This window comes from Piliocolobus tephrosceles, chromosome 3, assembly GCF_002776525.5.
Source record: "Piliocolobus tephrosceles isolate RC106 chromosome 3, ASM277652v3, whole genome shotgun sequence".
Taxonomy (NCBI): domain Eukaryota; kingdom Metazoa; phylum Chordata; class Mammalia; order Primates; family Cercopithecidae; genus Piliocolobus; species Piliocolobus tephrosceles.
This window is the reverse complement of record NC_045436.1, coordinates 177,661,006-177,671,897: the sequence shown is the minus strand read 5'-3', so window position 1 is coordinate 177,671,897 and position 10,892 is coordinate 177,661,006. Positions and strand designations below refer to the sequence as shown.

Sequence of the window (10,892 nt, the reverse complement as noted above, 5' to 3'; positions counted from 1 at the left end):
GCAATGGTGAGATCTCAGCTCACTGCCTCCCGTATTAAAGGGATTCTCCTGCCTCAGCCTCCAGAGTAGCTTGGATCACAGGTGTGGCCCACCATGCCTGGCTAATTTTTGTCTTTTTAGTAGAGACTGGGTTTCATCATATTGGCCAGGCTGGTCATGAACTCTTGACCTCAAGTGATCCGCCCACCTTGGCCTCCCAAATTGCTGGGATTACAGGTGTGAACCACTGCTCCCGGCCAGGTTTTTATTTTCTAATCAGCTTAAATGCTCTCAGCGGCTCCACATCATCCCCAGAATAAATCACAAGCTGTCCGCCTGGCTCGTGAGGATGCGCCCACTCCTCCAGACCGGCTTGTTCCAGTTCCTCCGGCCCAGAGCCCCGGCCCCCTGCACCTCCGTTTTCCATCTGCTCGAGGCTGCCTCTGGCCCTTGGGGCTGTGTGAGTGAGTGCTGGCCCCTTCAGGAACACTCTCCCTGCCTTTTCCTAGCGATTTTCCTTTTCGTGCTGAGCTGCACTCCCCTGGGAAGCCTTCCCTGAAGCCCCCTGACAGATGCAACCCCCCCATAGGGAACATCAGACTGAGTTGTCTTTGCCCGTTGACTTGCTGGTATTCCCACATCCCAGCCCAGATGGTGAGCCCCCTGCGGGCAGGGACTTGCCGTCTTGCTCACAGTTGCATGGCCGGCGCCTGCATACCAAGAGATGCATCAAATATCAGCTGAACAGCTGATTGATTTCCTGAAAAATGCCTTTAGTAACTTCTGTATCCCAAGCGCTTAGCACATGCCTAGCGTAGAGCAGGCTCTCAGTAAATGTTTATAATATGAATAAATAAGTTAGGGAAGGAAAAGAGAGAGAGACGCAGGGAGGGAGAGAAGAAAGGGAAGGAGGAACACACCTGGTTTCCCTTGTCCTAAAGTGTTTTAGTGCATCCTTCTCTAAGTCAGAAGGGCTTCCCCAGAAATCTTGATAGTCGTCATGAGTGTACTGTACAGTCCAGTGCAGGGCATTTCCAGGATGGGAAACCAACACATTTGGTATAATGTCCTCTTTGCAGAAATGGGGAAAGTGAAACCCAGAGAGGTGCAGTAACTTCTCCAGTGCTACACAGCAACTGAGGCCTGAACTCAGCTCTCCCGGACAGAGCAGCTGTCACTGTTGATGTCTTTATGGGAATTGCAAACACAATTTTTTGAAAAATGGGATAAAAAAGCATGTGCTTTAGGACATTTCTAGAAGCTGCATGACTAATGTCTTTTCATCTTCCTTGCAGATGCTTATTACACCCTTCCTTATCCTTATCACACCCCTCCCTCTCAGCCTGGGGAGTTTCCACCTCCTCCTCCTCCTCCTCTTTCTCTTCCTTCTCCTCCTCTTCTTCTTCCTCCTCCTTCTCTTCTTCTTCCTCCTCCTCCTCTTCTTCTTCCTCCTCCTCCTCCTATTCCTCCTCCTTCTCCTCCCTTTCTTCTCCATCACCTTCAGATTCTGCTTAGGTGTGACTTTCCCTGGAAGCTTCCTTTGACCTTCACCCACACCCTCGGGCTGGATAGGTGCCCCTTTGGGGATCCCAATGGCGCTCATCTCTCCTGGCGACCACCACTCTGCCCTGTGGTCATTGATTTATTGGAAAGACATGCTTCTGTTTTTTCTTAAACTTTTTTTTTATCCTTTTTATCTTGGAAACAGGCGTCAATTCCTTCCAAGTCTACATGGCCTATAAGGATCTCTACCAAATGTCCGACAGCCAGGTAGGTCCCTCACACTCGTCCTCTCCCCTCTTGTCTGGGCAGGACTGGTCCAGCTTTGCCAGTCCAGGCAGCACAGGGCAAGGGAGACTGTGAGAAGCTGCGCGGTTCGAGTCCTGATTCTGGCATGGAGTGGCTGTGTGATAGGGTGTCAGTGGTTGCCCCTGCTGGCCTTCTGTTCTTTTCTGACCGTGTGAGTGGCATGCAGAAGGGGGTCCCTGGTTTGGTGGCTCCCAAACCTGGCTTATCCTCAGCATCATCTGGAGAGCTTACTCAAATACCAATGCTTAGTGCATGTTGTGGATGTTGGGTGTTGGACTCAGGAATCTGTACTTCCCAAAAGCTCTGCATTTGATTCTGGGATTCAGGCAAGGATGGGGACAATTTCTGAGCTCTGACACAGGAAGAGGGACTGCCTGGCCTTCCCTCACAGCAACTGCAACATGCTAGGCAAGTCATCTTGTCCAGTTGTAAGATGGAACATTTCTGGCCCTGCCAACAGCAAACAATTATTACGTAGATGCAGCAAGTCAAGGGAGATGGAGCCACAAGTTGTTCTTCAGGAGTAGTGGTTACGACTTACAGGACACCTGGCCTTCTTATACTACTGGGTCTCCTAGTTTTGTTTCATTGTCACTTTCCTTTGCTCTGCTAACATGTTAGTGTGTGGAGAAAATCATGGAGGCTACAGCGGAGCCAGGCTGCAAGCCCTGGCCATACCAGCTGCTTGCTGTGCAGCCAGGGGCAGTTCTCCCAACTTCTCTGTGCTTTAGCCTCATAATAGCCGTGCCTTATAGAGGCAGTTGAATGATTTCATAAGACGAGTAAAGGGCGAGGATGGTGCCTAGCACAGAATGGTGCCATGCAGGCATCAGTAAGCAGGGTAATTGGTTATTACCATGGAGACAGATGGGCAATGGGAGAAGCACTTTATGTCCTTCCTTTCAAATAAACACTTGGGGTTACAGAAAATAACTTATCCCAAGATGTCCTGGAGGCCTTTGATACAATCAGCAAAAGACATTCAAAGAGCTGAAAGTTGGTTCCATTACATAGAAAACATAGCATGTGATGTGCTGGCATAATTGTGATTTTCACCTGTTTCATTGTAACCACTGGAGCCCTGGGCATGGATGGAATCGAGCAGCCTCTGAGTGCGGGTTCTCAAAAGTGCTTCATGCCTCCACATGCCTTCCATTTGCTGAAATAGGGATGTGTGTCGGAAAGCAGGCATCCCAGGGGATGTTGTCTTGCATGCATGGAAAACAAAGTTGAGATTCAAGTACCCCTGGAGAGGGAGCTTCATGGCTTTGGCCCTTACCAGGGGCAAATGCCCAAATGCAGATTCTCCTCAGGTAGGAGGAGAACATTGGGTAGTGGGGCGAGCCTGTTTTGGCTAATTGAGAGGATGGTTAGCATACTATATATTATCTGAGTACTGGAGTGATTAGAGAGCTTGTTTTCCCCACCCCACCATTGTCTATAAAATGGTATGGTTCACATTTTTGTAAGGATGCGCACATCTCCTGTGGCATGTGGGTGGCTATGGTACAGCCTTAGCAGATTTAGTTAGACAATTTCTGTAAAACTAACCGTGACTTCTCAGGACCAGTTGTTGCCGTTAACACCTACAGGTGTTTCAAAAAAAGCCAACCCAAAAAGACAGCAAAAGGTACAGATAGGCACTGAGATTGAGTCTGTCTTCATGCCCTGGGGTGACTTGGACCAGTTGTGCCCCATCCTCAGCTTCCTGCTTTTGGATCTACAAGATGTCAGGGTCAAGGAACGGTCCTTCCAAGTCTGACTTGTGCAGCACATTCCATCCATATGAATGTGTCTGCAGAGGTTAGCAGGTGAATGACTGAATGGGTGTGAGAGAAGAATGGGTGTGAGAGAAGAATGGTCTTCGTGAATGCACCTGCTGTGATTTTTTTTTTTTTTTTTTAAATCTCACACCAACCCCTGTTGATCTCTCCATAGCTCTACGAAGCCTTTACCTTCCTTAAGGGGCTGGGAGCTGTGATCTTGGTCCATGCAGAAAATGGAGATTTGATAGCTCAGGTGAGTGGCGTGAATTTCCACTCCTTCTACCTCAGTTTGATTCTTCTTATTGCAAAAGGTTTGATGAAAGAGCATTGGTTAGTGAGGATGCTGTACAATGAAAGGTCAAGCCAGGAACTGGGTGTCATATCAGACACACCAGGTGAGAGTCACTCACACACCATTGGCAGGCCGCATTGACTCTAGAACCTGTTTTCTGACCTGTAAATGAGCATAATATAACTGCCCTGTGAACCTTGACGGGTTTGCACGAGAGAATGAGGATGTGAATGAAATGCTTTGCAAACCCCAAGGAGGTGTTCCAGGCCAGCCTCCTCCATCTCTCAGTCATGTGACCTTGGGCAAGGAACTTTTTCCCATGAACACTCTCATTTTTCATCCAGAAACACCCACCTGGCAGTGTTATTGTGTGGATCAAATGATATTATGTGCCATGGTTTGAATATGTCCTTCAAAAGTTCATATGTTGAAAACTTAATGGACAAGCTAGTATGTTGATGGTATTTGGAGGTGAGGCCTTAGGGAGGTAATTTGGGTTAGATGAGATCATCAGGGTGGGGCCCTCATGATGGGATTAGTGGCTTTATAAGGAGAGGAAGAGAGGTCTGAGCTGGCATGCACCTGCTGTCTCATGTTTTGCCCACCGCCATGCTATGATGCAGCAAGAAGGTCCTCACCAGATGCTGGCACCTTGTTATTAGATTTCCCAGCCTCCAGAACCATGGGAAATACACTTATTTTCTGTATAAATTACCAAGTCTATGGTATTCTGTTATAGCATCAGAAAACAGATTAAGACATCATGTACATGAGGTTCAGAATCTACACATAATTGACTGCAGCTGTGCAAAAGTTTTGGGTAAAATGAGACATGAACATATTTTGATAATTCTAGCTATGGGTTGGAGAATTTGTCGGGAAAAGAATGAAAGCTGGGAGTGGTGACTCACGCCTGTAATCCCAACACTTTGAGAGGCTGAGGTGGGCAGATCACTTGAGGCCAGGAGTGTGAGACCAGCAAAACCCCATCTCTACTAATAATACAAACATTAGTTGGGTGTGGTGGAGCACACCTGTAATCCCAGCTATTGCAGGTGGGAAGACAGCTATTACAGGTGAGAATGCAGCTATTACAGGTGTGAGGATGAGGCATGAGAATTGCTTGAACCTGGGAGGTAGAGCTTGCCGTGAGCTGAGATTGTGCCACTGCACTCCAGCCTGGGCAACAGAGTGAGACTGTCTCAAAAAAAAAATACGAAGTCAGGGTGACCAGCTAGGTTCTATTCCAGCAATTCTCATAAGAAATGAAGAGAGGAGATAGGAGATGGAAGAGGCAAGTGTGACAGGAGGGAAACGCAATCTACAGGACCCAATCTACAGGATTGGGTGGAGGAAGAAGAGAAAGAAGTCGGGGGTGGGGGGCTTCTGGGTCTCTGGTGCAGAGGCTTGGATTGGTCATAATGCTGTAAATCAAGACCAGGCACATAGGGGAGGGTTTGGATGCAGCCAGTAAAGGTAGTTAATGCCAGGCCTGATGCAAAGGGCTTCACATATTCATACTGACAACTATTCCATACGGTAGATATAATTATTCCCATTTTATAGATAGGGAAACCAAAGCTCAGATATGAATAAGTTGCTCACTGTTGCTCACGGGGCAGTAGAGCCAGGATGTTAACCAGTTCCCTCTGGTTCCAGAGCACAGTGGAAGAGGAGCATAATGGTTCAGTGCTGGAGATCTAAAGCTTCACCATTAAGGTTCTTCTGTTGACTTCACTTCTTCTTATCTGGGTCCTTGTAGTTTTTCTGCACAATTGAAATTCTTTCAAATTCAATGTATAAAAACAAACAGTGCCTTAGTTCCATCATGCAAGAGTGTTCTGTTCATTGCTAACAGGTCACTGCATCCAGCCCACACTCAAAAAGAAGGGATTATACAAGGGCAGGAATGTCAGGAAGTGAGAATTATTAGGGTCACATCTGAGACTTCCTCCCAATCTGTCTTGTGGCCCCCATGATTGATGAACCTCTCTCATGCAAATTACAATCACTGCCTCCCATGGTTCTTAAAAATCTCATGACAACATTAGCTCAAAGTCTGGAATCTCATCATCCGAACCAGATCCAGGTGTGGATGAGGCTCCTTGGCTGTATTTCCCATAATCTATAGGTCTATGAAGCTAAAGAAGGAAGATATCTCCCCAACCCTCCCGACATACAACATGTACTGGTGGACCTGACATTTCTATTCAAAAAGGGGAAAATAGAAGGCACCAAGGAGTCATTGGTTCATGGCGGTTCTGCGGTCTGGCTGGGAAATGTTGGCAGTTCCTTGATCGAGTCTCAAAGCCTGAGAATAAGTCTCCATAGCTCTTGGCTCTACCTTCTGAGCTCCTGCTTCCATCCTCTGAGTCGCCCATCCTTTTTCATGAAAGGTAGTGCATGTCTGTCGCAGCTGAGTGGTTTTCTCAGCCTGCTTCTTGCTCAGTAGAATTTTGGGGATCAGCCAGGCATGGTGGCTCACGCCTGTAATCCCAGCACTTTGGGAGGTCGAGGCGGGCAGATCACCTGAGGTCAGAAGTTTGAGACCAGCCTGGCCAACATGGCCTAGAGGTATTTTTGTACCTCTACTAAAAATACAAAAAAAACCCCAAAAACCTAGCCAGGCAGGTGCCTATAATCCCAGCTACTTCGGAGGCTGAGGCAGGAGAATCGCTTGAATGTGGGAGGTGGAGGTTGCGGTGAGATGAGATCATGCCACTACACTCCAGCCTGGGTGACAGTGAGACCCCGTCTCAAAAAAAAAAAAAAAGTTTTGGGGATCCAACTGCTTCTTTTCATATCGCATGCCTGTGTTCAGTCTCAGCTTCCAGTATTTTGCTAAGGCAACTCTCCTAAAAATCTGTGGGCCTCCTGTGAATCTCACTGGGGTTCATGCCATAAGACAAAAGGCATCCACCAGTTTCTTCCAGATAATCCCTCCGCTACCCTGATGAGAGAGCTGAGAGACACAACGGCAAGCTTCCTAGAGGCCCTGTAATTTGACTGAGATGGTCCACAGGCATAGCCTTCATCTCTTTGAAATGTCTCATTAAAAAAATGTATTTTTTAATTTTTTTGAGACTTGGTCTCATTCTGTCACCCAGGCTGGAGTGCAGTGGTGCAATCTTGGCTCATTGCAGCCCCCATCTCCTGGGTTCAACTGATTCTTGTGCCTTAGCCTCCCGAGTAGCTGGGACTGTAGGCATGTGCCACCACGCCTGGCTAATTTTTGTATTTTTGGTAGAGATGGGGTTTCACCATGTTGGCCAAGCTGGTCTCGAACTCCTGACCTCAAATGATCTGCCTGCCTCAGCCTCCCAAAGTGCTGGGATTATAGGTATGAGCCACCGTACCCAGCCTAGAGGGTTCCTATTTAAAGAATCTCTTTATTGTGACTGATAACACTGGGAGGCACCACCCCTCACCTTTCTGAGTTCTTACCAAGGGACTATAGAGTCACATCCTTGGTTTCATCCCAAGACTGTTGATGGCTGCTTCTCACCCCCTGTGAGGACTCACTGGCAATGTCCTCAGAGGCCCTATTTCTTCTTAGAGTCCATTCAAGGCTATTTAAAATTCAGAATTCATTTGCTGCCTGGTTCCAGAGCCTCTTCCACATATTTAGATATCTTTTATGGTAACACCCTACTTCTGGTAACAAAACCTATACTAGTCATCCATGATTGCATAACAAATTACTTCAAAACATAGCATCTTAAAGCAAATTATCTCATGGTCCTGTGGGTCCGGACTCCAGGTGCAGCTCGGCTCTTTCTGGCTGAGGGTCTCACAGGCCATAGTGAAGGGCAGGTGGGGCGGTGAGCATCTCAAGGCTCAACTTGTGCAGGGTTTGCATCCAGCCTCTCGTAGGTGGTGTATTTCTGGATTTAGCTCCTTGCTAGCTGTCAGGCTAATGTGATGGTCTGTTCTTTGCTGGCTGCTGGCCAGAGGCCTCCCTCAGTTCCTTGCACATGGGCAGCCCCAGCGAAGCGGCTTCCTTCAGAGCAGATTAACCAAAGAGCAATAGGTGAGCAGGTCGGCAGCCAGAGTCTCTGTAACCTGACCTTGGGAGTGACAGCCCAACCCTTTTGTCTTGTTCTACTCATCAGAAGCAAGGTGCTGGGTCCAGTCCATACTCCAGGGGAGGGGACCCCGCAGGGTCTTGAAAAGCAGGAGGCAGGATCACTGGGAGTCGTCTTAGAAGTTGCTGCCCCACAGATCTTAGCTGATTTTAAACTTTCTAAAGATGGAACCATACAGCACACACTCTCTTATGCCTGGGTCCATTTGCTCAATCTGCGGCATGTGAGATCCATCCTTTGGCCAGGCGTAGCACTAGCTTTTTCTGTTTCATCACTGTGTAGAATTCCACTGCACAAATCTGCACAGTGTATTCTCCAATTGTTGGATATTTGGATAGTTTCACATTTGGGACCGTGATGCGTGAGGCTTCTGTGCTTGTTCTTGCTCCACTCTTGTTCAGCCTTTTATTAAACATAGGTTCACATCTTTCGCTGGTATATACCTAAGAGAGGAATGGCTGGGTGTGTGTAGATTCAGCTTTAGTGGTTACTACTACACAGTTTTCCAACGTGCACTGGCGCCCCCACCACTGTGGGAGAGGCCCAGCCTACAGCCCCCAGCTCCTGAGTGGCACATCAGGGGCTTGGCTCTCCTCACTGCCCTCACTGCCAGCAGAGATTTCGCTGTGCCAGCTGCAGCACATCTTTTGGACATCCGCTTTCCAGCTTTCAACATTTTGTTCCTGTGGTCTTCTCTGTATTTTCTTGGTTCCTGTGTATCTCTTTCTGTTGTGACTTCAGTGTGTTTTGGAAGGCAGTGAAACAAATGCATATGTGTAGTCCATTATTTCGACTAGAAATCCTATTCTCCTTTTTGTTTTTCCTCATTATGTCATCTTTCATCCTCCCTTCTTCCCCTCTTCTCCCTCCCTCCTGCCTTTCTTCCCTTCCTCCCCTTCCCTCCCCTGCCCTCCCCCTCCTTACTTCCTCTTTCCTTCCAGAATAGTAACTGACATCTAAACAATTTCACATAGGGATTTCTCGGTATTCTAAAATCCTTTTGTAAACATTTTCTAAAAATGCTTTGTAAACAGCGTCTTCAGTAGCTGAAATTATTCCATTGTTTACTTAAATCTACCCAGCTGTTAGACTTTGAAATGGTTTCCCATTTATATTCTTGTAACAGCCTCGAGCGTAATAACCACAGACGCACAGTTGAAATTGTGATTTCCTTTCATGGTTGATGGGGCCCGGGGTTCATGACGGGGTTATGTCCAAGAACAATGACACACACACTGAGGAAGTTAAAATTAGCAACAGCACAGCTAGCATCTGGGCAATGTCAAACATTTTTTTTTTTAGAAATTAAAGTGTTCCTGGGACAAAGCAACTTTGGGCCAGATGGATTTGAATCTGGGCCATCAGCTCAGGGAGCCATTTCAAGGTTATATGATAAGTTTGAGGTAGTGGTTTCCTGCCAGAAAGACAGATGCCAAGAAGAGGCAGCTGAAGTAGAGATGAGAGCCGGCTACTGATTCATGAGCGAGCGCTCGCTCAGCTCCAGGTTTTGTGCTGAGCGTGTTTCGTATGCTCGCTCATCTGATCAGCACAGTCACTCTGCAATACAAGCACTGTTATCCCTAGTGTACAGGAGAGAAGACGGAGGCTCCGAGAGCTTGACCAACCTGCCCAAAGTCACAGAGGAGGCTGTTCTGGATCTGGACTCCCAGTTTTGGGATCTTTGATTTCAATGTCAAAGACTGGAGTAGGATTCCTAGTTGAAGATATCCATGTTGTACCCAAACACCACGTTTCTTCCCAGAGGAGAGCCCTGCAGGGAGACTCTGAGATTGAGAGGGTGGTGGGTGGTCTTGGAAGCTCATGTCTTATAATCCTGCTGCCTCTCATTGATCCCAGGAGATTCAATATAAAGCAGGTGCAGATGGAGCCATGCAGGGCTGCAAAGGGGAAGGTGGATGGGTGTGTAGTGGAGGGGACACAGTTCACTGCCCCCACCCAGCACGCTGTTAACCTGGTGCAAGCCACTCACCTCTTTGGGACCCAGCTGTCCCCTCTGTCTAACCAGGGGGTTGGAGGAGTCACTTCTCCCAGCTTTGGCATCTTCTAATCACTGACTCATTTGTTCTTGTCTTGTAGGAACAAAAGCGGATCCTAGACATGGGCATCACGGGTCCTGAGGGCCATGCCCTGAGCAGACCTGAAGAGGTAAGGACTCCCGAACCCAGGCATGACTCTGACACTCACCACCGAGCACTCACCTTGATGCTGCTCCAGCTGGAACAGCCCAGCCAGGACCCGGCTCCTTCCCATGTCCTCTCCCAGACCATCCCAAACCATATTGTCTTCCCCGGGAACCTTGGGGGCTGCTGGCTGGAGAAGCCAGGAAGAGGTGCTGCCTCTCCCAGGGTCCTGGAACTTCCAAGGCCCCGTGGGTGCTTCAGTGTCCCAAGTGGATACGGATTCTCACGGAGGACTTTGCATAGTGGATGATAGGAAAGTGGAGCCGCATGCCCAAGCCCAGCACCCGGGAGACAACTCCCATTGCTTGCCCTGCTCCCAAGCCTCGAAGAAGGATGACTTCCCCTGGAGTGGCTCTGTGTATCTGTGTGTGTGTGTGTGTGTGTGTGTGTGTGTATGAGAGTGTGTATGTGTGTGTGAGTGGGTGTGTGTGCATGTGCACACACCTGCAGAGAGCATGGAAGGAGGAAGGCAAGCTGATCTGGCATGGAATGGAGTGGGCACCCTGGAGCCATCGTTTGAGTTGAGGACACTTTCTTTTTACTTTCTTTCTTTCCTTTCTTTTCTTTTTTTTTTTTTTGAGATGGAGTCTCTCCCTGTTGCCCAGGCTAGAGTGCAGTGGTATGATCTCGGTTCACTGCTGCAGCCTCTGCTTCTTGGGTTCAAGTGATTCTCCTACCTTAGCCTCCCAAGTAGCTAGGACTACTAGGCACAGGCCTGTGCCACCACACCTGGCTAATTTGTGTGTTTTCTTTCTTTCTT

The 10,892-nt window shown here is 48.1% G+C and overlaps 1 protein-coding gene across 4 annotated transcripts in view; it reads left to right on the top strand.

The window, feature by feature from the left end:
• CRMP1 (collapsin response mediator protein 1) overlaps positions 1-10,892 on the top strand; it is a 71,856-nt gene that overhangs the window by 39,062 nt on the left and 21,902 nt on the right. For all 4 annotated transcript variants that reach the window (XM_023206886.1, XM_023206889.1, XM_023206888.1 and 1 more), the window contains 3 exons: positions 1,688-1,749; positions 3,727-3,807; positions 10,029-10,097. In XM_023206886.1, coding sequence (XP_023062654.1) covers positions 1,688-1,749; positions 3,727-3,807; positions 10,029-10,097 — 212 coding nt within the window. The remainder of the gene's footprint in view (positions 1-1,687; positions 1,750-3,726; positions 3,808-10,028; positions 10,098-10,892) is intronic.